Source organism: Cherax quadricarinatus, chromosome 34, assembly GCF_038502225.1.
Source record: "Cherax quadricarinatus isolate ZL_2023a chromosome 34, ASM3850222v1, whole genome shotgun sequence".
NCBI classification, from domain to species: Eukaryota; Metazoa; Arthropoda; class Malacostraca; order Decapoda; family Parastacidae; genus Cherax; species Cherax quadricarinatus.
The window spans coordinates 20,706,071-20,732,587 of NC_091325.1; the positions used below are offsets into that span (position 1 = coordinate 20,706,071).

Below are 26,517 nucleotides of genomic sequence, written 5' to 3' on the forward strand. Positions count from 1 at the left end.
TTTGGGTTATGTATATGGTTGTGGGTTATGTATATGGTTGTGGGTTATGTATATGGTTGTGGGTTATGTATATGGTTGTGGGTTATGTATATGGTTGTGGGTTATGTATATGGTTGTGGGTTATGTATATGGTTGTGGGTTATGTATATGGTTGTGGGTTATGTATATGGTTGTGGGTTATGTATATGGTTGTGGGTTATGTATATGGTTGTGGGTTATGTATATGGTTGTGGGTTATGTATATGGTTGTAATATGGCCATTATCTATGGTGTTCTTTAAATGTACCGGGATTGTGTAACTAGAGGTTTTGTAATATCTAGTATGGTTTTTAATTTTATACTCTTATACATTATTGTATTTGTTCTATGTTTTAAATAAAAATATAAAAAAAAGTCCTGGACCTTTTATATCATGTCAAGAGCGGTCCATTTGTGTTGGAACTTGTGTGACATCAGGTGTAGCCATGATGGTGTTATAATTTGTGACGTAAGGCTTAGCCATGGTGTTTGAAACGTGTGACGTCAGTGACACGTCACTGGCACAAACTTGGGACCCAGTCCAGCCCTGACGTCACACACACACAGGTTCCAATACCATCATAGCTGCCTCTAATAAACTAAGACTATTAGACAAACTCCAGTTCTAACCCTATCCCTGGCTCCCCTGATGTCACAAAAAGATTCCAACACCACTAAGGTGGCTTCCCACGTCATAAACAGGTTTCAACACTGTCAAGGTTGCTGCTGACATCACACAAACAGGTTCTAACACTATCATGGCTGACTATCGATTCTCCAGCTTTTGTAAATATGGGTTGGCAGTTTTGGGAATGGATAGTTCTCCTCTAAACCAGGTGAGTATATCCTTCTTCTGTAATAATGATCGTGTGTAGACCTCATATATACACCGAGAGGCGCCTTTTTTTTCACAGAATATATACCGAAAGTATACTCTAATCCTTTAAATAGGGATTAAAGTATACTTTGTGACTGTACAGTTGAATCAGTATATTAATGACCCAGACACTCATACGTAACAGCGCTGTATGACCACTGTGGGTTTAGCGCTTAAGTTATGATTATAATAATAATTATAATTGAGAAACTCTCCTTGAAGTTATAAGGTTATAATAACCTCAGGGAGAGTCCTTGATGCTGGTGAGGCGATTTTGATCCAGGGAATTAAGACTTGTTCTCTCCTTCCTTGGATCAGACAGTTGCCTCTCTTTCCACAGGCTCTGTGACCACTACGAGTATATAGTTTCCTCCTAAATATAATAATCATATAATAAGACAATAGTTTTTATTATTATTTTAAACTGATGCCAGATTTTGTTGGAATATAAAAGGTTATGACGACGTTTTGATCCGACTTTGACAAACATTAACAATCACGATTTCTCAGGGATACTAATCTTACAGAGAATAACTAAACAATGTCCAACCTAAAAGCCTACGTAGTGTAGTGTATGTTTTGCTCCATTATTGTTCAAATTTCATTGTACAATCTCTTAGTAATTAAATAATCAACTACCTCATTTTGTGATTTTACTAGTAAGCATAAGCCACCTTATGTAATTTTCTTATTTACTATTGTTTGCTTAAACATTAGCTGAATTGATACTTTCTCTGTCCATATTACTACCTCATATTTTTTTAAATACTATCAATTGATATTACTTACTAAAATTAATAATTACCATTTTTACTATAATTTCAATTTACTCTCAACATTTTTGACATTTAATAACCATTACTTGTCTAATTACCTTTATCTGTTTTAATACCACATTTACTATCTTAGAGTACTCTTAATTACCTTGTACTGCCAAATAACCTCAAGTATAACTACCAGTGCAATATTGAATGAAATAAACATTACTTTTTCACTTTTTTTGTAATCATTATTACTTACTAAAATTTTATTAAACACCATATTTACTACCAGTCAATTTTACTTTTTTACATTAAACATTATTTTATACTTCCCATAACATTTTGTTGCCAAATTTTCAAGTTTGTATATTCAACTCCAACCTTTATATTATCCTTTGTACCTGTGTACCTGTCTACCATCTTACTATCATATTATAACCAAGACATTACCATTGTTATTTTTTACTATTATTCTTTTGGTACTTTAATTGTGAATTTTATTTTGTCAATTTAAATCTAGTTATACTCTTGATCTTGTCAACAACCTATACCAGACTCTAGTGCAATTGCAAGTACCATTTCAATTTGTATTTTTATATTATAAGTTTATATTGTAAGTCCTACTCTAAGATTGTTTTCATATCTTAGTGACTATATTGTGTGTGCAATTAGTGTATATTTCAATTATATTATTGTTCAAGGCCCTTAACTATCTTTTGCTAACTAGTACCAACTACCTCATATATTTTTTTTTTTTCTACTTTTTTTGTTTTTTTTTTATTCTTTTGCTACCTTAACTTGTATATTTTATTTTGTCAATTTAAATCTAGTTATACTCTAATTCTTGTAAACAACTTCTATAACACCTTAGGGCAATTACAACTGAGAGTCTTGTGCCTTTTTTATATCATTAGATTAAACTCAGTTGTACTATAGCTCATTCTAGCTCAATACATAGTCAGTACCAAAGTCATTATATTAGACCATAGTGTAATTACTAGTGAGAGCCTGGTGCTATTTTTAATTTGTATTTCTACATTATTAGATTAAACCTAGTTGTACTATTGCTCACTCTAGGTCAATACATAGACTATACCAAAGTCATTACATTAGACCTTAGTGCAATTACAAGTGAGAGTCTTGTGCTATTTTTAATTTGTATTTTTATATTATTAGTTTATACCTAGTTGTACTTTAGCTCATTCCAGCACAACACATAGACAACACCAACTTCATTATGTGTATTAGTGACTATACTCTACATGACCAAAATGCTATAGCTATATACTTGTCCAAACTTCCCACCACTACAGATATCAGTACTAAAACTCAACACACAACTCAGGATATAAATAACCATAATTTAAACCTAGAAGATGATTGATCACGTTGACCCTGATCTAAACCTACATAATCTGACACACAATCAAAACCTATTGGAAAGTAACTGCCTTTACTACACAGCATCACAAGCCAGCACTATCCTAAACAATGATAAAAGTCTATCAGTACTTAACTACAACATCAGGTCCTTAAGCAAACACTATGATGACCTCCTGGCACTCCTTGAATCACTAAAGACACCCTTCTCCTGCATTATTCTTACCGAGACCTGGCTAAAACAGGACACAATAGATATCTACCCTCTACCAGGATACACAGCAATCCACAACTGCAGACCATACCAAGTTGGGGGTGGTATTGCAATCTATTACTCTAACCAATTATCTTGTATCAGCACCAATTGCTTTAGTGATGAATATGGAGAATACATTTTTGCTAATTTTACTGTAAAAAACCTTAAGACGCCTATAACAATCGGTGCCATTTACCGGATACCCCACACTAACATCCCAAACTTCAGTGAGAAATTAAAGGCACTAATAACAAACAGACAAATGAATAAGCACCACCTTCTCTTAGCTGGAGACTTCAACATCAACCTTGGCCTACTAGATGATCAGCCTGTAACTGATTTCATCAACAATATGAACAACACACTTCTCATACCAACAATAACTAAACCAACCAGGCTCACTGAAACAAGTGCAACCATAATAGACCACATATGGACCAATATACTAGCCCCCCTTAAATCAGGGATAATCACAGATAGCACTACAGACCACTACCCTACCTTCCTCTTGACAAACATTAGTAAACCACCACTTGAATACAACAAAGTCTCATTTAGACTCCATGATGAGGCCTCAATAAGGAAGTTCACAGCTGACCTAGAGACTGTTGACTGGCCTACAGAATTCTCCAAGGCCAATGGTATTGACGACTGGACAGACATTTTTCTTAACAAACTACTTAGACTATACAACAAACATTGTCCTATAAAAACGAAACAGATCACAAACAAACGGCTTGGTTGCCCATGGCTAACCAGCACCATTCTGAAATCCATTGATAAGAAACACCAATATGAAAAGCAATATAGACAGGGCCTAATACACAAAGATATTCTTAAACACTATTCATCAGTCCTCACCAAAGTAATAAAGAAAGCCAAACAACTATACTGCTCCAGTAGATTCACTGACACAAGAGGAGATATAAAAAAGACCTGGAAAACACACTCTCAGATTCTAGGGACCCACAAACTGAAAAAAAACAAGAATATTGTCCTAACTAAACCTAATGAAACACCACTGCAACCCACAGACACAGCTAACAAGATAAACGACTTCTTCTCAACCATAGGTTCTAATCTCGCCAATAAAATCCCACGTACCAATGCCCATGCCGGGGACTACCTAGATGGGAATTTCCCAAATTCCTTCTATCTTGCTCCAACTGAGCCCACGGAAGTCACCGAGATTATAAAGTCACTTAAAAATAACTCAGGGAATCTGTCTCATGTCCCACCATTATTGTACAAGAGAGTGGCCCATGTCCTCTCGCATACTATCTCATTGCTTTTTAACAAGTCACTAGAAGCTAGCACCTTCCCAAAACTACTCAAGACGGCAAGGGTTACACCAATACATAAAGGTGGTGACCCTACAGATTTAAACAACTATAAGCCAATATCAAACTTACCATTGCTATCCAAAATCTTTGAGAAACTCGTGCACAGGAGACTATATTCATTTATAATGGCACAAAACCTACTCAACCCCTGCCAATTTGGATTCAGGAAAAATAAAAGTACTAACGATGCAATCATAAAAATGCTAGATCTGCTTTACACAGCATTGGAAAATAAGGAATATCCACTAGGAATTTTTATTGACCTAAGAAAAGCTTTTGACACAGTAGACCACGGCATCCTACCCCACAATCTTGAGCATTATGGTATAAGAGGCCATGTGCTTGCATATTTCAAATCTTACCTTACTAATAGGTATCAGTATGTCACCATTAAAGACACAGCATCAACAACACAGCCACTTGATACTGGAGTTCTGCAGGGAAGTGTCCTTGGTCCCCTGCTCTTCCTCGTATACATCAATGATCTTCCAAATGTATCTCAACACCTGAACCCCATTCTCTTTGCTGACGACACGACTTATGTCATCTCTCACCCTAATCTTGCCACCCTCAACACCATTGTTAATGAGGAGCTGATCAAAATATCGACTTGGATGACAGCCAATAAACTTATGCTTAACACTGACAAAACCTACTACATTATGTTTGGTAGCAGAGCAGGAGATGCGCAAATTAACATTAAGATCGACAACACACTAATTGCCAGGCATAATGAGGGCAAATTCCTAGGCCTATACCTCGACAACAACCTGAACTTCAGCACCCATATCCAACACATAACCAAAAAAGTATCCAAAACGGTTGGGATCCTCTCCAAGATACGATACTACGTGCCGCAAACTGCCCTTCTCACACTATACCATTCACTTATATATCCCTACCTCACCTATGCTATCTGTGCTTGGGGTTCAACTGCAGCAACACACCTAAAGCCAATAATAACCCAACAAAAAGCCGCAGTAAGAATAATCACTAAATCCCATCCCTGGCAACACACCCCCCCACTCTTCATAGATCTAAACTTACTCCCTGTTCAGTACATCCACACTTACTACTGTGCAATCTACATCTACAGGACCTTAAATTCCAATATTAACCTTGACCTAAAACGCTTTCTTGATAGTTGTGACAGGACCCACAGGCACAACACCAGACACAAACATCTCTATGACATTCCCCATGTCCGACTAAACCTTTACAAAAATTCAATGTATGTCAAAGGGCCTAAAATCTGGAACACCCTACCTGAAAATTCTAAAACTGCAGACACATTCATCACCTTCAAAACTACCATCAGAAAACATCTTATCTCCCTGATACACCCTGTCAACTAATTACACGAATACCACCTGGTGGTTAACACTTACACTCACTCACCCATTTGACCATAAACAGAAATATCAATCTCAATCTGAAAATAATGAATCTTAACTAGTCATAAGTTGGCCTGTGATACTCCAATACTGAAACTATGTATAGTGCCAAAACAAAAGCATTCACATTGCTAAACTCACATACTAGTATTTAGTCACTTAGCCATAATACCAACTTCCTCATAATTTTGTAATATTTTAAACTTAAGATTTAATTTAAGTCTGCCCGAAATGCCTAGCCATGCTAGGTGTTCTAGTGGTACACTCTGTAATTATTATTTTACTACATGTAAACCACACAATAACCAAATTCTGTAAACTCAGCATTGTAATCCTTATAGAGAATAAACTTTGAATTTGAATTTGGTATCTCTCAATGCATGTACACAATGATATCCAAAAACCAGACCACTTTTGCAATCACACAGTACAAATAACTTTATACCAAAACGTTTCCTCTTGCTTGGTATGTATTGCTTGAATGAGAGTCTTCCTTTGAATAAAATCAAAGACTCGTCAATAACAAGCTTCCTGAAGGGATAAAAATACATGCAACACTTTTGTTTCAGGTACATAAACACATTTCTGATCTTATATAACCTGTCACTTCTGTCAGGCCTTGTTTTGTCTGAAAAGTGTAACATACGTAACAGTATCAAAAAGCGATTCACACCTATAATGTCACTAAAACCTGGGGTTGAAATCAGGCGTTCTGTTGCCCAGTATGTGGTGACAGTGTGCTTATACACATGTGGCATAAGCATTATTGTGGCAAAAAACAGGTACATCTCTGCCACAGTTGTGTCCTTCCACTGGTGTAGCCGTGATCTTGGTGAGAGAATTGTATTTGCCATGGTGTACTCAGTATGTGTTGGTTTCCCTGACAATAATGTCCATCAGGGGTTCATCAAAGAATAGCTGAAAGCATTCCAGTTCAGTAGCATTGTTCCCAAGTGTACACGATGGCCATATTCCACTTTGTGTTTCATCAAAGTCATGGGGACTGGGAACAAACTTGTCACCTTCCTGCCAATCCCAGATGCAGTCTGCTGGTGGGTTCTGGATATAGAAACGGGGTTGTGGTTGTGCAGGTTGTGGGGTTGGGTGAGGCTGGTTGTAGTTGTGCAGAGTCTGCAGCATCGGTAGTAGCGTGGCCCGCTGCTGGTGCCACATGACTCATGCCACCAACACTATCACCACCACCACCTGCTGCCTCACTCACATCATTCATACCCATCGTAACAATATTGTCATCTTCACTATCAGGTTGTGGTGTAGGGCCACGGGATGTGCTCCGAGATTTACTCCTTTCCCTTGGAACAGCATATGGCACACTACTAAACCGCATGGTATGTCGTATATACTGCTGCTTCACTGGGGAATATTCACCCTCACTGTCACAACTAGAACTACTTTCAATAGCTTTGAAATCACTATTGCTATCACTTTCACTGCTCACATCTAAGTCTTGTACACGGGCAAATAGTTTCCTCTTTCGTCCTGGTACAGGTGAACGTGAACGAGCCAGCCCAGCACCAGAGGTGGAAGGTCGTGGGTCATCTGGGTTTTCATCACTAATTACGTTATCCTGGGCACTGTTTTCGGTCACACCCGCTTGAAAACCATGGAATTCACTTTCACTGACACTTTCATCGCTGTTAGAGCTATCACTTGGGAACAAAAGACCTCCAATCCGCCGAGGAGTGAGGTACTTCTTACTGCGAGGCATGGTGAAAATGGACTACCATGATGGTGTTCCCACAATGCACCACTGAGTCCCAGATTTTTTTCACAGGGTGCACACACACCACTCAGACCCATTCTCTCTCATGTAGGCCTACCAGCTTTCTCCCGCTTGATTTGAAGCTGCTAGAATTTACGTGTATAAATACGTCAGAAACAGTGATGCATAAGACGTATATATACGACCGAAACAGTCAAAGGGTTAAGATTTCCCTAAAGTGGGAGAAGGTTTTGTCACTGAACATGTTGCAGATATGGTTTGTTTCAGCTTGGTCAGGGTGATACTTTTCAACAGAAGTTTGTAACTCATTCCACTTTGCACACATGTCCTTAATCACTGAAGAAGGCACCTCCTTCACTCCCTCCTCCTCTGAAGCAAGTTCCTCAGCTGTGGTCTGATGCTGTTCCAGTTGAAGCTCTTGCTTTTTATCAGTGGTTAGCTATAACCTGTGATCCTCCACCAACTCTTCCACATCCTCGCCACTCACCTCCAACCCCATGGACTTTCCCAGTGCCACAATACCTTCCCCAACAGGCAGAGAGTTGGCAGGGTCAGGGTCAGCCTCAAACCCTTCAAAATCCCTCTGGACAACACATTGTGGCCACAATTGTCTCCAAGCAGAGTTCAAAGTCCTGGAAGTCACTCCCTCCCAAGCCTTACCCTATAAGGCAATGGAGGATACTGAAGTGCTTCCTCCAGAGCTCTCTTAGAGTCAACTGAGTGTCTGAGGTGACTTCAAAGCACCTTTCAAACACTGCTTTGGTGTAGAGTTTTTTGAAGTTAGAAATGACCTGCTGGTCCATGAGCTGGAGGAGAGGAGTGGTGTTAGGAGGCAAGAACTTAACTGTTATAAAACTGAAGTCCCTAGACAATAGGTCTTCCAAGTTTGGAGGATGAGCAGGAGCATTGTCCATTACCAGGAGGCACTTGAGTGGCAAATTATTTTCCATGAGGTATTTTTTCACACTGGGACCAAACACTTCATAGACCCACTCTTTGAAAATTTGCCTTGTGACCCATGCCTTATTATTTGCTTTCCACAAGACACACAATTTATTCTTGATGACATTGTTTTTCTTGAACACCCTGGGATTTTCTGAGTGATACACCAGTAAAGGTTTCACTTTAACCCTTCCAGGGTCGACAGGCCCTGTCAGAGACTTGTTCTCAGGGTCGGCCAAATTTCAAAAACAAAAAAAAAAACAATTTTTTCTTATGAAAAAATAGTTTTTTTTTTTTCTAAACATTATAGGCTGATATAGAGGCGTGAAGTTTACCAAAAAAGGAGCATCATGTGGTAACATCGCCGACTGCTGTTACCCGGTATTCTTTTATTTAGTGTTTTATGTACTATTTTCTATTATTTTTTAATTTTTCTTTTTCCAAGTAACTTTTATGGCCTGTGAGACCAATATGATCACTACATGTATTTTGTAAGTTATTTCTTTTTCAATACTACACAATAACAGCATAAACACTGTTATCATTGTTTTGTTTCAGAAAAAAAATTTACGCAAACAAACGATATGAAATGTTGTTTATTACTATTTTTCTATATTTTATATACACATATACAGTCACAGGGACTGTTTCTAAAAGTTCTGCAGCCTGTGGAAGTCTTTGAAATATGGTGTCATGCACAGTGGTGTTTTACACTCCTCACACATAAAACGAGTGTCTCTGCGTTGTTGTGGGCATTTTTTTGTATGTGCACAGACGTAACACCTCTTTTGAGCCTTTTTCTTGAAAGCAGTAGCAGGCTGTTTTACCAGGAAGTGATCACCATGCTTCAAACGAGAAGGAAGTTGTTGAAAATTTGGTGGGCGGTCTATTGCAGGTGTTGTTCCTTGGTATTTGAATACTATTTGTCTGATGACAGACAAGCAGAATTTGCCGTATGCTGGTTTGTTTCTGGTCCTCATCTTATACATATTATAAGCATTCAGCATGGAAATGTCCAGAAGATGGAAAAAGAGTTTTATGTACCACTTATAACTCTTGCGAACACAATCGGCAAACCCAATCTGCATGTCACATTTGTCCACTGAACGCATATTGAGGGTGTAATCAATCACAGCTGCAGGTTTTAGAATGGGTTCATTGCTTTCTCTATGCTGCCTGCCAGTGTCTGCCATTTCATTAGGGTGAACTGATGACAACAGTGTGACATCTCGTTTGTCATGCCGCCGAAATGCCATGATGTCATTGGCAGCAAACGCCTGCACCTCACCTCTACGAGTGCCAGCGTCAAACCTGGGCATAGGTTTCCAATTTGCACGCACTGTGCCACACACATCTATCATGTTCACTCGCAAAAAATCACTGAGTAAGGGGCTTGTGTACCAGTTATCTGTATATAATATATGCCCCTTACCAGGGTATGGTTCTATCATTCTTCTAACAACATCACCAGAGATGCCCAATAACTTCCTGGTATTTTGCAATGTATAACTTCCAGTGTACACAATAATATCCAATACCAGACCACTGTAACAATCAGAAAGCTCAAACAACTTTATACCAAAGCGTTTCCTCTTACTTGGTATGTACTGCTTGAAAGAGAGTCTTCCTTTGAACAGAATCAAAGACTCGTCAGTTACAAGCTTCCTGAAGGGATAAAAATACATATTGAATTTCTCTTTCAGATACACAAACACATGCCTAATCTTATATAACCTGTCATTTCTGTCAGGCCTGGTTTTGTCTGAGAAGTGAAGCATACGTAACAGTAGCACAAATCGATTCACTGGCATTATATCATTGAAACCTGGGGTTGCAATCAGGCGGTCTGTTGACCAGTATGATTTCACTTTGTGCTTATACACATGTGGCATAAGCATTATTGTGGCAAAGAAAAGATGCATCTCAGCCACAGTTGTCTTCTTCCACTGGTGTAGACGTGATTTTGGTGAAAGTATTGTGTTTGCCATGGTGTACTCGTAGTATGTGTTGCTTTCCATGACAATACTTTCCATCAGGGGTTCGTCAAAGAATAACTGGAAACATTCCAGTTCAGTGGCATTGTTTCCCAGTGTACAACATGGCCGTATTCCACTTTGGCTGTCATCAAACTGGTGGGGATTTGGAACAAAATTGACAGCTTCCTGCCAATCCCAGGTGCGGTCTGCTGGTGGGTACTGGACAATGACAGGTGGTTGTGGTTGTGGAGGTTGTGGTTGTGGAGGCTGGTGTGGTGGGTGGGTGGGGGATGGTGGCCTGTTGTAGATCAGCTGAGGCAGCGGCATGGGTGGCAACGGCGTGGGTGGCAGCAGCGTTGGTGGCAGTGGCATGGGTGGCAGCATGGGCCACTGCTGGTGCCTCAAGGCTGGCACCACCACTACCACCACCATGCACATTTTCCATCCCAATTGCAACAGTATCATCGTCATTTTCACTGTCACTTCCTGTTGTACAGCCATGGGATGTACTCCAAGATGTACTCCTTCCCCTTGGAATAGCATATAGCACACTACCAGAGCGCATATATCGTCGTATATACTGACGCTTCACTGGGGAATATTGCACTTCACTATCACTACTGGAACTAGTTTGAAGAGCTTGTAGTTCATAATCACTATCACTATCATCACAAATGCTCACATCTGAGTCTGGGATTTGGGAAAATAGGAGTTTCCTCTTTGATTCTGGTACAACTAAGCGTGAACAAGACGTCCCAGCACCAGAGGTGGAAGGCTGAGGGTCGTCTGGGTTTTCCTCACTATTACCGATGTTATGGTCACTAGTTTCGGTAAAAACCTCACCAAAGCCTTGAAACTCATCTTCACTGGCACTTCCATCTGTATTAGAACTGTCACTGGGGAACAAAAGTGTCCCAATTTGCCGAGGAATGAGGAGATTCTTACCGCGAGGCATGGTGGAAATGGTGTACTAAAATGGCGTTCCCACAATGTGCCACTGGGTCCCAGATTTTTTTTCTACTGCGCGCACGCACCACACAGACCAATTCTCTCACATCTAGGCCTACCAGCCTTTTCCCGCGAGATTTAAAGGCGCTAGAATTTATGCGTACTAGTACGTCAAAAACCCCTGTGCTTAAGCTGTACTAGTACGGCTGAAACCCTGAAAGGGTTAAAATCCCAGCTAGCAGTAGCACAGAACAAGAGAGTTAGCCTGTCTTTCATAGGCTTGTATCCTAGCAGTGCCTTTTCCTCCTGAGTAATGTAGGTCCTCTTTGGTGTTTTCTTCCAAAACAGGCCTGTTTCCTCACAATTGAACGCTTGCTGGGGTTTGAATTTTTCAGTCTCTACGTACCCCTTGACCCTTTGATTGTTTCGGTCGTATATATACATCTTACGAGCCACCGTGTTTGACGTATGTACAGTGGACCCTCAACCAACGGCATTAATCCATTCCAGAGGTCTTGCCGTTGGTCGAAATTGCTGTTGGTCGAGTTAATTTTCCCCATAAGAAATAATGGAAATAGAATTAATCCATTCCTGACACCCCAAAGTCTGATGTTTTTTTTTTTTTTTTTTACATGAAATATACATTTCCTTATATGGAAAGGAATGGGATATGCAAAAAAAACAATAATTAAATGCCACTTACCTTTATTGTGGAGTTGTTGATGAGTGATGTGTCAGCAGCAGGGGAGATTCAGGATTGTCTATTGCTTGGAGGGAGAATCCCCTTCCATTAAGACTTCAGGTACCAAGTCCTTTGGTGTGGGTTACCTCCCTTCTTGGTTTTTTAATGCCACTAGGACCAGCTTGAGAATCACTGGACCACCCTCTACCACCATCACTACCACCCTCTACCACCATCACTACCACCCTCTACCACCATCACTACCACCCTCTACCACCATCACTACCACCCTCTACCACCATCACTACCACCCTCTACCACCATCACTACCACCCTCTACCACCATCACTACCACCCTCTACCACCATCACTACCACCCTCTACCACCATCACTACCACCCTCTACCACCATCACAACCAGTACCACCCTCTACCACCATCACAACCAGTACCACCCTCTACCACAATCACTTCCACCTTCTATCACCACCACTTTCGTATTTTTCTACAAACTTTTTCTTGAATTCTATCATGTTTCTCACATCCTTTACCAAAGGGCTGGCTCTAGAAGCTTTCGTGGCTTATTTAGTGGTTACAAGCACTAGAAACAGTGGAATAATCCAAAATGTATGGGAGGCATACGTGGAAACCGACCGCAACAGCTTGTAAACAATGGCACACTGACGTCGTTGGTTAAGTTTTTTGCTATTGGTTAAGGCATTTTTTCTATGGCAAAAAGTGCCATTAGACGAAATTGCCGTTACGTAATGCCGCCGTTAGTTGAGGGTTGACTGTATACTCATAAATTCTAGCGGTTTCAAATCAAGCAGGAGAAAGCTGGTAGGTCCACATGTGAGAGAATGGGTCTGTGAGGTCAGTGTGCACCATATAAAAAAAAAATCCTGCAGCACGCAGTGCATAATGAGAAAAAAAAAAACTCCGATCATTTTTTTTTTTTTTTAACCCCTTCAGGGTCCAAGGCCCAAATCTGAAGTGGTGCCCCAGTGTCCAAGAATTTTCAAAAAAAAAATTTGTTATTTTTTCTTATGAAATGGTAGAGAACCTTTTTGTGAGGGTAATAAAACAAAAAGTACGAAATTTTATGGAAAATTGACGAAATTATGCTCTCGCGAATTTTGATGTGTCAGCGATATTTACGAATCGGCGATTTTGCCGACTTTGACTCCCATTTTAGGCCAATTACATTATTCCAGTCAACCAAATTCTTAGCTATTTCACTAGTATTACTTCTATTCTATCGATTGAGCACAAGAAATCGCCAAGTCAACTGTTTCAACTACAAATTAAAGTGATCTGAAATTGTTAATTTGGTCAATTTAACACAAAGTTCAAAATATTCCAATTTCAAAATAGGGTCCAGAATAAACAATGTAGGTATTCCTGGAACTAAACTAACATTTCCTCTGTTCATTAGTTATGTTTTCAGGCTTCACAAATAAATTCCATTTTGATTTTTTATTCACATAATGAATTTTTATTCACACCAAAAAATAGAAGATTTACTGTTATGCAATACTGTAATAATTGTATAAATATCATCACCATATTTGTGAATGCATATTAGACCCACCAGCTGGCGTGTATTAGACTTGTGAGGTCGTTTGTTTACTCTTGAATATCGGCAAAAATTTAACATTTCTGCTAATTTGAGCTCAGTTTCAAGCCATTTCCAGTACTAAAACCAATCAAACTCATCTCCATTTCTGTAATATGTCTTCCATTCTATCAAATGAGACCAAGAAATCGCAAATAGAACTATAAAAAACATACGAAAAAACACTGCAAAGTCGCTGTTTTAATCGAAAAATCATGATTTCAGTTTTTTCTCTCATTATACACAGCGTGCTGCAGGATCTGTTTTATGTGGTGCACACATACCACATAGATGTATTCTGTCATATCTAGGCCCAAATGTACCACTCACAGTTTATCAGAGTGAGCTGAGCTCATGACGTAGATCTACGGTTTGGACCCTGAACGTAAAGCCGTAGATATACGGGACGGACCCTCAAAGGGTTGATTAAGATACTGACTTTGTGATCTATTTTCATGTAGCATTTATGGTTGTATTCTCGTTTTCTTGGTCTCATATTATAGAAATAGAGGTCATTTTGATGATTTTACTATGAAAAGAACCTTGAAATGGAGCTCAAAGCAGGGTATGTGTTTGATTTTGTCAATGTTCGACAGTAAACAAATGATGTCATTGTTCAATAAATGTCCAACTAACCATTCTAATATGCAGTCATGAATGGGTTGACATTATTTATACAATTATTACAATATTGCAGTAGTCTGCATAACAGTAAATCTTCTATTGTTTGTTTGAATAAAAATTCAAAATAGAAAGCAAGAGTAATATCAGAGGGGCCTGGAGACGTGACTGATAAACAAAGAAAATGTTATTTTAGAGCCGGGAATGTCTGCATTGTTTATTCTGAACCCTATTTTGAAATTGTCATTTTTTTTAATTTTCGTGAAATTGGCCAAATTGTAAATTTCTGACCATGTTATTGGGCAGTTGAAATTGGTAAATGGGCAGTTTCTTGTACTCAATCGATAGAAAAAATGGAGTTCTAAAGAAATAGCTATGAGTTTGGTCTACTGGAACAATGGAATCAGCCAAAAATAGGGCTCAAAGTGGGCGAAATCGCCAATTCGTAAATATCGCCAATGTCGCTAACTTCACGAGAGCGTAATTCTGTAAGTTTTCTATCAGATTTCGTTCTTTTGGTGTCATTCCCATCAGGAAAAGATTCTCTATCATTTCATAATTTTTTTTTTTTTTTTTTTTTTTAATTTTTTTTTTTTTTTTAATTTTTTGACACCAGGAGACACCTCAGGATTTAGGGTTATGACAGTCAAGGGGTTAAAAGGTGATATAAAAAAGACCTGGAAAACCCTATCTGAAATTCTAGCAACAAAATAGATATCAGGAAACAGAACAATCAAATTAACAAAACCAGATGAATCCCTACTCCCACCAACTGAAACAGCAAACAGACTCAATGTTTTCTTCTCCACCATAGGAAAAAAAAACCTTGCGGGTAAAATCCCAAGCTCAAATACCTCACCTAATGACTTCCTCACTGGCAACTACCCGAACAAACTGTTCCTAACTCCGACTAACCCAACAGAAGACTCCCTTATTATCAACACACTATAGAACAAGAAGTGATGGAACGCCTGGTAAATAGATGTTTAGTGTGGTATTTAGAGACACACAACAGTCTCTCCACTCGTCAATATGGCTTTCGTAAGGGACGTTCTACCTTAGACCCCTTACTACGCTTGGATACGTATGTTCATAATGCCTTTGCGATTAACCACTCAGTTATTGCCATATTTTTTGACCTTGAGAAGGCATATGAAAAAACTTGGAGGTATAATATTTTGGCCCAAGCCCACTCCTTAGGCCTCCGAGGCAATCTACCATCCTTCCTTAAGAACTTTTTAACTGACAGGCATTTCCGTGTTTGGGTTAATAATGTGCTCTCCCCGGACTTTATCCAAGCTGAAGGTGTCCCCCAGGGATGTGTTCTGAGCACAACACTTTTTCTCCTTGCTATAAATGATTTGGCCTCTAGTCTTCCATCAAATATTTGGTCATCACTCTATGTTGATGACTTCGCTATTGCCTGTGCAGGCGCTGACTGTCACCTCATTACAGTTTCTCTCCAGCATGCGGTCGACCATGTTTCCAATTGGGCCACCACACATGGGTTTAAATTTTCCAGCACCAAAACTCACCAAATTACTTTCACTAGACGCTCTGTCGTCTCCGATCATCCTTTGTACCTCTATGGCTCCCGTATCCCTGAATGTGATAGTCAGGTTTCTGGGCCTCCTCTTTGACCGTAGGTTATCCTGGAAACCTCACATTACCTCTCTGAAGGCAACTTGTCACAGCCGGCTGAACCTTCTTAAAACCCTTGCTCAACTTTCATGGGGAGCTGATCGTCAAACTCTCCTTCACCTACATTCCACCCTCATTTTATTGAAACTTGATTATGGTGACCAGATCTATTCAGCGGCCTCTCCTGCTACTCTCTCTAGCCTTAACCCCATTCATCACCAAGGATTAGGTTTATGCCTTGGTGCTTTTCGCTCTTCCCCTGTCGAGAGCCTCTATGCAAAAGCGAACGTTCCATCCTTATCCGATCGCTGTGATCCCCATTGCCTTCGCTACTATGTACTCTCTCATGATCTCCGCAATCCTTCCATTTATAGAATGGTCACTGATATTAGTAGACATTCTTTATTTGTTCACCGCCCGTTTACTCCGTCCCTTCTCTCTTTGCCTACATTCGCTCTTGTCTTGTCTTCAATTACTGCCTTTCTATGTTCATGTAGCATCTCACTTTTCCCTACCCCCCTGGGAAGTTCCAGCTGTTCGAATCTGTTCTTTCTCTCTCCCTTGCTCGAAAGCCCAACTGTCAACGGTCACTTCCCGCTCTCTCTTTCTTGACCACTTCCACTCTCATTCTCATGCCATTGCAGTGTACACAGATGGCTCTAAGTCTTCAGACGGCTTAGGATTCGCAGCAGTGTTTCTGGACAGCATCGTACGAGGGCATTTACTATCTTCAGCTAGTATTTTTACTGCTGAATTGTATGCCATTCTTGCAGCACTTATCCGTATTGCATCTATGCCTGTGTTATCATTTGTGGTTGTCTCAGACTCCCTTAGTGCTTTTCAGGCTATACATAAATTTGATACACCTCACTCCTTAGTCCTTTGTATCCAACTTTGGCTACGCCGCATCTCTACCAAGCATTAAGATATTGTTTATTGTTGGGTCCCTGGTCATGTTGACGTACAGGGCAATGAACAGGCAGACACTGCTGCGCGGTCAGCAGTACATGACCCACCAGTTTCATATAGAGGTATTCCATTTACGGACTATTTTGCTGCAATAGCTACCCACCTTCACACGCGTTGGCAACAATGTTGGTCTACTATGCTCGGTAACAAACTTCAATCTATTAAACCGAGTATAGGTTACTGGCCGTCTTGTCACCAGTGTCGAGGTTGGGAGACTACTCTCTCCCGTCTTCGCATTGGCCATACTCGTCTTACTCATGGATATCTCATGGAGAGGCGCCCTGCTCCTCTCTGTGAGAATTGTCAGGCTTCATTATCAGCCAGCCACATTCTGTTGGACTGCCCACTTTATCAACGAGCACGCAGAATTTACCTCCATCGTCATCTTCGCTCCGCTACTCTCTCTTTACCTTCCCTTCTCGCTGATGGACCCGCCTTTCATCCGGACTCTCTCATTGACTTTTTGACAACAACTGACTGATTTCACAAACTCTGATGCCTTCAGCCCTTTCTACCTCAATCTCTTACTACCCTCTACCCCCACACTATCCCCTGCCCCGCTGTTTTCTGTAACCTACTGATCATCCCTCCCCCCTTCTGCCGCCCAATACCCTCGCGTCCTTCCCTACCCTGCAGCGCTGTATAGCCCTTGTGACTTAGCGCTTCTTTTTGATTATAATAATAATAATATAGAACAAGACAGGAGATTTAAATACCTTACCACCCTTTATATACAAAAAAGCTTCACAAGTGTTGTCACCAATCATTGCAACACTCTTTAACAAATCCATCGAATCCTCTACCTCCCTACAGTTCTCAAAATAGCGAGGGTCACCCTGATACATAGAGGAGGAGATCAAACAGACTTGAATAACTATAGGCCAATATCCAACTTACCCCCTCTCTCTAAAATCTTAGAAAAATTAATTCATCAGTGAATCTATTCCTACCTCATCTCCCACAACATACTCAGTTTGGGTTTAGGCCTAATAAAAATATGAATGATGATATTAAACACATGCTAGAACAAATATACTCTGCACTCAAGAAAAAAGAAGTCCCATTGGGGATCTTCATTGATTTATGTAAAGCTTTTGATACAGTTGACCATGATTTGTTGCACATAAAATTATCACACTGTGGTATAAGAGGGCACTCCCTCAACTACCTATAGAGAAGCCAATGTGTGTACACAAATGGAGCAAACTCTTCCACACAACCAATTACAGTTGGTTTCCCACAGGAAAGTGTCCTTGGCCATCTTCTCTGCCTCATTTACATAAACAACCTGCCAAATGCATTGCAACTTCTCAAACCCACACTATTTGCAGATGACACTACATACGTCTTCTCTCACCCAAGCCCAGTCATGCTAGCCAATACTGTAAATACCGAATTACAGAAAATATCTACCTGGATGATGATTAACCCTTAAACTGTCCAAACATAGATCTACATTTTTTCAAAATTTTAAAGTATGTAAAAAAAGTAGACCTTTTTTTTTTTTACATTTGAAATTGTGTAAAAAAACTTTGTTCTACATTTTTTTTTGTTATACATGTATTTGAAAATATGTAAAAAAAAACCTAAATATACTTTTGGAGCACTACACATGTGAACGTAGATCTGTTTGGGCAGTTTAAGGGTTAACAAACTTACTCTCAATATTGACAAAACCTACTTCATTCAGTTTGGGAACAGAACTACAGATGTTCCTCTTAACATAATGATAAATGGATCACCTATCATAAAGCTCCTCTTCAAGGGGGGCTCCTTGGCGTGGTGAAGAGGCTCTTGGTCTGAGGAATTAGACCTGTCGGTCTTCATCTTCAGACCGAACCTAATTACCCCCCATTCTCCCCTCCCCTATCCCATCCTTCCCATCCTCCCCTTTTTCCATTCCTCCTCCTCCTCCCCACCCCTCCCTTTTGCCCTTCCTCTTTTTGGCCTTTGGGATTTCTCCCACAGGCGCGCTAGTTCCTAGGTAGGGGAAAGGACACCGGGGTCCATCCCATTCCGTTGAGGTTCTTGGCGGTGGCGTAGTTTGCCGTGGAATCTGGATCGCCTGGGGATGTCCCGATCCCTCTCCAGTATCCCGGAGTAGCTTTGGGTGTCTTTCGGGCGACGGGTGTATCTCTGGAAGCCACCTTTCGGATTCCGGGGGTGGTGGCCGAAGGAGGTATGCTTTGTGGCAGATATCCGGCCGCCCTCTCTTTTGTCCACCGAGGTAGCTCGGCAGATGTGAGGTTGCTATCCCGGATTGCTGGTTTACTGGCATGAAGGGTAGGGTATGGCACGGGTTCCATGCTGCATCTGCGCTACTAGCGGTGCTGAGGTCCTCTTGGGTGCGGAGGGAGATTTCCAGCCCTTTCATTCCTCCTGGGAACTATTCCTCCCTGCTCCCCCCTTTTTTTATTCTTTTTTTTATTTTTATTTTCATTTCTTCTTTCTTTTTTTTCCTTAAAAACAAAAAGCAAAGGAGTAACCTAACCATGGAGAACCCAATCCATGAATCCACTACCCCCGGGCCCCTTCTTGATACCGCACTCCATTCTGACCCTGCCTTGTGTTTAGACAACTCTTCGGACACTCCTGATACCCCTGTACCTCTTGCTGGTGCTGTTTCCTCACTCGCTTCAGGTACCGGGGCTTCGACTGACTCCTTCGATTTGTCTGAACTCCGCTCTCCTTTGACTATGCTTCCAGATTCTCCCTCTACGGTACGGCAATTTTCGAATCGCCTGCCCATTTCACGCCGGACCAACTCCGGTCCTACTCCTAAATGCCAATGCCAATCTCCTGATGATGCTCCTTTGTTACCTTCCCATTCTACTCGGAAAAAACCGACACGTCAAGCACTCCCTCTCCACGCTCAGTTTCGGACCACACAATGGACTAAATTCTTTACTTTAAGACCGACTTCTTCTTCTGCCTACCTTTCTGACCATAGTATTGGCAAAGCACTCCTGCGTCATGTTGGTAGAGATATTTCATTTCATGCTCTCAAAAGCGGTACGCGCATCGTCACTGTCCAGAATGCTACCCAAGCTCATGATCTTTCTCTCCTTTCGAATATCGATACTACTCCTATCACTATTGAAAAACATCTTTCTCTCAATTCTTGTAGTGGTACTGTCATTCTGCCCCATACCATAGTCCAACAGAATTTCCAATCATGTGGCAATGACATTCTTGAACAGCTGGAACTCCAGGATCTCCCAATCCTCAAAGTAGACACTTATGTCCTTCCTGCCCGGGGGCGGAGACGTTACCCTTGCAATATGGCTCGTTTAACTTTTGACAGCCGAGAACTCCCGTCCTCTGTATATGTCTCGGGACATCGGTTACAAGTTCGAAAGGTGATACCTACACCGCAACAATGTAGAAATTGCTGGCGTTTTGGTCACCCAGCGAAATATTGCAGATCTATGGCCGAATGCCCAGTCTGTGGTGCCGACGACCGTTCTAATACATCTTGCAGTCAACCTCCATCTTGCCTTAATTGTAATGAAGCTCACCCTTCGTACTCCTGCCGTTGCCAGGTCTACTTAAATGAACGTGAAATCCGTTGCCTCAAAGAGGCAGAAGGTCTCCCTTATGCTATGGCAGTTACTCATCTCCGCCTCCAAGGGAGACTACCCCGTGTTTCTTATTCTCGTGTTTCCAAACATCCCCCCACTTCTGGGGTCCCATCTTCTGCAGCCTCCTCTGTTGTTACCCCTCCCATAGCCACTCCGGCATCTAATCCTTTTGCTGTCCTTGGCTCTGACGTCCCGACTACAACTCAGTCTGTTCTCAAATCTTCGCGTCCTTCCTCACAAGCCCCAGTATCGACAAGACCTCGTACGACACCTAATACCAATCGCCCCTCTACTTCTCAGAAATCCAAAAAATCCACATTGCTCAAATCTTCTTTGCCCCTTCCTTCCCTTCTTCCACCTCCACACTTTACCTTTCCAGTCTCTGTACCTAGTTCTTCCCCTCTCTCTGGCTCTATTACAAGTGTGGAGATTCACCCTCCTCCTCGTACTATGCCTTCCACCCCCGTCCCCTCCCAAGTTTCTCCCTCTTCTGCCACCTCCCAGGTTTCTGCCTCTTCTGTCCCCCCCCCCCCCCACACGTCATCTCCAGTCCCTTACACTCTTCCCTCCCCCTCTACTTTGGTTCAGTCCATTACTGTCCCAATCTTTACTCACCCTCCTCCTTCTATCTCCAATATGGTCTCCCATACATCTTTGAATTCAGAAACACTTGAAGCCATTTCAGAATATATTGCCGAGACTAAACCTTCAATGGACACTGATTCACTTCCTGTTCCTTCTCTTCCCTCTCCTCCATCTTCACAACCCCATTCTTCGCAACGCTCCGTTCCTTCGCTGCTTGAACGTCTTCCAATGCCCCCACACGTTGACTTTTCTAACCCCTCTAGTCCGTAGGTGCCTTTACCTACAGATTCCTGGTATTTTCTTCATCGCCAATCATGGCCTATTTACAGTGGAATATCCGCGGCCTCAGGGGTAATCGGGGTGAGCTTCAGATGTTGCTTTCCAGGTTTTCCCGTGTTGGTGCTTGCTTACAAGAACCAAAATTACACTCGGCTCTTTTCCAACCTATCTCAGGCTATAATTTATTGTATTCTTCGGATCCTTTCTCAGATGGGACCTTTAATGAAAGTGCCCTTCTACGCAATGATATTCCGTACTGTCAACTATTTGTCCATACCTCGCTGCATTACACTGCAGCCCGTATCCACTTGAATAAGTGGTTTACAATATGTTCTTTATATCTCTCTCCTTCTCGAGCATTTTCTATCCCAGACTTTGCCTTTCTTGTTTCATCCTTACCACCACCACTTCTGTTACTTGGTGATTTTAATGCCCACCATTTCCTCTGGGGGGGGGGTCTCATTGTGACTCACGTGGCATCCAGTTGGAGGCTTTTCTCGCCTCTCACCCCCTGCATGTTTTAAATACGGGTACTCCCACCCATTTTGATCCTCGTACTCATACTCTCTCTTGCATCGATCTATCAGTCTGCTCTTCCTCCACTGCACTAGACTTCACCTGGTCTGTTCTACCGGACTTACATGACAGCGATCATTTTCCAATCATTCTTACTTCTTCTTCCTATTCACCACCTTTCCGTAGCCCTCGCTGGCAATTTGATCGGGCAAATTGGGATCTTTACTCACACCTCACTGCTTTTAGTGAGGTTCCTTCTTCATCCTCCATCGATGAGCTCCTACACCTCTTCTCAACGTCAGTTTATACCGCAGCTTCTCATTCTATACCCCAAACCTCAGGCAGGCATTCTCAGAAATGCGTGCCTTGGTGGTCTCCTGCTTGTGCTCGTGCAGTACGTTTGAAACGCGCTGCATGGGGCAGGTACCGGTACAATAGAACCGCTGAGAGACTTCTTGATTTTAAGCAGAAGCGTGCGATCGCTCGCCATGTCATCCGTGAAGCTAAACGCACTTGTTGGCGAGACTATGTTTCCACCATCACCTCTGCTTCTTCTATGAGTGCAGTCTGGAAAAAAGTGAGGAAATGAGTGGTAAATACTCTCCTGACCCGGCTCCTGTTCTACGGGTCGCTGGTGTTGATGTAGCAAACCCTCTCGACGTTGCCATTGAACTTGGCACACATCTGGTCCGTATTTCCCGAGGGCTCCATCTATGCCCCTCGTTTCTTTCCTCAAAGTCTGCCAGAGAGTTAGTACCCTTGGACTTTTCCTCTCTCAGGGAAGAACAGTATAATGTGCCTTTTACACTTCAAGAACTAGAGGCAACTCTCTCAGCTTGCCGATCATCGGCAGCTGGGCCTGACGACATTCATATTCGTATGTTACAACATTTACATCAGTCAGCCCTTGTAGTCCTCTTACACCTCTTCAATCTTACTTGGGCACAAGGAGTTCTTCCCCAGCTGTGGAAATCTGCCATTGTTCTCCCTTTCCGCAAACCGGGTACTACAGGACATGATGCCTCCCACTATCGTCCCATCGCTCTTACTAGTGCAGTTTGCAAAGTGATGGAACGTCTCGTAAATCAACGTTTAATGTGGTACTTAGAGACACACAACAGTCTCTCCGCTAGTCAATATGGCTTTCGTAAGGGTCGTTCTACCATAGACCCTTTACTACGCTTGGATATGTATGTTCGTAATGCCTTTGCGAATAATCACTCAGTTATTGCCATATTTTTTGACCTTGAGAAGGCATATGACACAACTTGGAGGTATAATATTTTGGCCCAGGCCCATTCCTTAGGCCTCCGAGGCAATCTACCATCCTTCCTTAAGAACTTTTTAACTGACAGACATTTCCGTGTTCGAGTCAATAATGTGCTCTCCCCGGACTTCGTCCAAGCTGAAGGTGTCCCTCAGGGATGTGTTCTAAGCCCAACACTTTTTCTCCTTGCTATAAATGATTTGGCCTCTGTTCTTCCACCCAATATTTGGTCATCACTCTATGTTGATGACTTCGCTATTGCTTGTGCAGGCGCTGACTGTCATCTTATTGCAGTTTCTCTCCAGCATGCGGTCGACCGTGTTTCCACTTGGGCCACCACGCATGGGTTTAAATTTTCAAGTACCAAAACTCACCAAATTACTTTCACTAGACGCTCTGTTATCTTCGATCATCCTTTGTACATGTATCTCTATGGCTCCCGTATCCCCAAACGTGATACAGTCAGGTTTCTAGGCCTTCTCTTTGACCGTCGGTTATCCTGGAAACCTCACATTACCTCTCTGAAGGCAACTTGTCACAGCCGGCTAAACCTTCTTAAAACCCTTGCTCATCTTTCCTGGGGAGCTGATCATCGAACTCTGCTTCGCCTACATTCAGCCCTCGTTTTATCGAAACTTGATTATGGTGACCAGATTTATTCCGCGGCCTCTCCTGCTACTCTCTCTAGCCTTAACTCTATCCATCACCAAGGATTACGTTTGTGCCTTGGTGCTTTTCGCTCTTCCCCTGTTGAGAGCCTCTATGCAGAAGCGAATGTTCCATCCTTGTCTGATCACCGTGATGCCCATTGCCTTCGCTACTATGTACGCTCTCACGATCTCCACAATCCTTCCATTTATAGAATGGTCACCGATATTAGTAGACATTCTTTATTCGTTCGCCGCCCCTGTTTGCTCCGTCCCTTTTCTCTTCGCCTACATTCACTCTTGTCTTCCCTTCAGTTACCACCTTTATATGTTCATGTAGCATCTCACTTTTCCCTATCCCCCTGGGAAGTTCCAGCTGTTCGGGTCTGTTCTTTCTCACTCCCTTGCTCGAAAGCTCAACTGCCTACGGTGGCTTCCCGCCTTCTTTTTCTTGATCACTTCCACTCCCATTCTCATGCCACTGCTGTGTACACAGATGGCTCTAAGTCTTCAGACGGCGTCGGATTCGCAGCAGTTTCCGGACAGCGTCGTGCGGGGGCATTTACTATCTTCGGCTAGCATTTTTACTGCTGAACTGTATGCCATTCTTGCAGCACTTATTCGTATCGCATCTTTGCCTGTGTCATCATTTGTGGTAGTCTCAGACTCCCTTAGTGCTCTACAGGCTATACGAAAATTTGATACATCTCACCCCCTAGTTCTCCGTATCCAACTTTGGCTACGCCGTATCTCTACGAAGCATAAAGATATTATTTTTTGTTCGGTCCCTGGTCATGTCGACGTACAGGGCAATGAACAGGCAGACACTGCTGCGCGGTCAGCAGTACATGACCTACCAATTTCCTATAGAGGTGTTCCATTTCTGGACTATTTTGCTACAATAGCTGCCCACCTTCGCGCCCGTTGGCAACAACGTTGGTCAACTCTGCTTGGTAACAAACTTCATTCTATTAAACCGAGCATAGGTTACTGGCCGTCTTCTTGTCATCAGTGCCGTGGTTGGGAGACCACTCTCTCCCGTCTTTGCATTGGCCACACTCGTCTTACTCATGGGTATCTCATGGAGAGGCACCCTGTACCTCTCTGTGAGCAGTGTCAAGTTCCAGTATCGATTAGCCACATTCTGTTAGACTTCCCTCTTTATCAATGAGCACGCAGAATTTACCTCCAACACCGTCTTCGTTCTACTACTCTCTCTTTACCTTCCCTTCTTGCTGATGGACCCTCCTTTAATCCTGACTCTCTCATTGACTTCTTGACAACGACTGATTTACTCCACAAACTCTGATGATGATACCTTACGCACTCCCCTCAGCCCTTTCTAGCTCAGTCTCTTGCTGCCCTTTACCCTTTCACCATCCACTGCTCTGCTGTTATCCATAACCTATTACTCATCCACCTCCCTTTTGCCACCTGATGCCCTTGCTTCCTTCCTGCCCTGCAGCGCTGTATAGCCCTTGTGGCTTAGCGCTTCTTTTTTGATTATAATAATAATAATATAAAGCTCACAGAGGGAAAATTCTTAGGAGTCCACCTTGATAATAGACTCAAATTTCAAACACGTGCAACAAATATCCAAGAAAATCTCCAAGACCATAGGCATACTATCGAAGGTACGGTACTTTGTTCCACAATCAGCTCTCCTGGCCCTATATCATTCACTCATTTACCCCTATCTCACCTGTGGAATTTGTGCATGGGGCTCAACAACAATAAATCACAAGAACATAAGAACGAAGGAACACTGCAGCAGGCCTACTGGCCCATGTGAGGCAGGTCCAAGTCTCCTACCGGCTTAAGCAAATGCACCCAACCCAGTCAGATCAGGTCACATTGACTTAAGGGAGGAACACGGCAACCGACCTGGTAGCACAAGCTATCAGGTCCAACTCACACCCACCCACATCCACTCATGTATTTATTCAACCTATTTTTAAAGCTACACAACGTTCTGGCCTCTATCACTGTACTTGGGAGTTTGTTCCACTCATCCACAACTCTATTACCAAACCATTACTTTCCTATATCCTTCCTGAATCTGAATTTTTCCAACTTAAAACCATTGCTGCGAGTCCTGTCTAGGCTAGATATTTTCAGCACACTATTTACATCCCCTTTATTTATTCCTGTCTTCCATTTATACACCTCAATCATATCCCCCCTAATTCTATGTCTTTCTAGAGAGTGCAGATTCAGGGCCCTTAGTCTATCCTCATAGGGAAGGTTTCTGATACATGGGATCAACTTTGTCATCCTCCTTTGTACATTTTCCAGAGCATTTATATCCATTCTGTAATACAGTGACCAAAACTGTGCAGCATAATCTAAATGAGGCCTAACCAAGGATGTATAGATGTAAGGATGTATCTCAGACCATTAGTTACCCAACAAAAGGCTGCAGTCAGAATGATGATAAATTCCCACTCCAGGCAGCATACTCCACCAGTATTCAAA

At 42.0% G+C, this 26,517-nt stretch overlaps 1 protein-coding gene across 2 annotated transcripts in view; it reads left to right on the top strand.

The window, feature by feature from the left end:
- The first annotated feature begins 695 nt into the window (after nucleotides 1–695).
- The window catches only part of LOC128693657 (nuclear receptor-binding factor 2), a 70,493-nt gene continuing 44,671 nt past the window's right edge, over nucleotides 696–26,517 (top strand). The window contains exon 1 of one of the 2 annotated variants that reach the window (XM_070091235.1): nucleotides 696–854. In XM_070091235.1, coding sequence (XP_069947336.1) covers nucleotides 777–854 — 78 coding nt within the window. In that variant the 5' untranslated portion in view covers nucleotides 696–776. Of the gene's footprint in view, nucleotides 855–7,192; nucleotides 7,379–26,517 lie in introns of those variants that run through there. The other variant, XM_070091234.1, reaches the window with a different exon arrangement.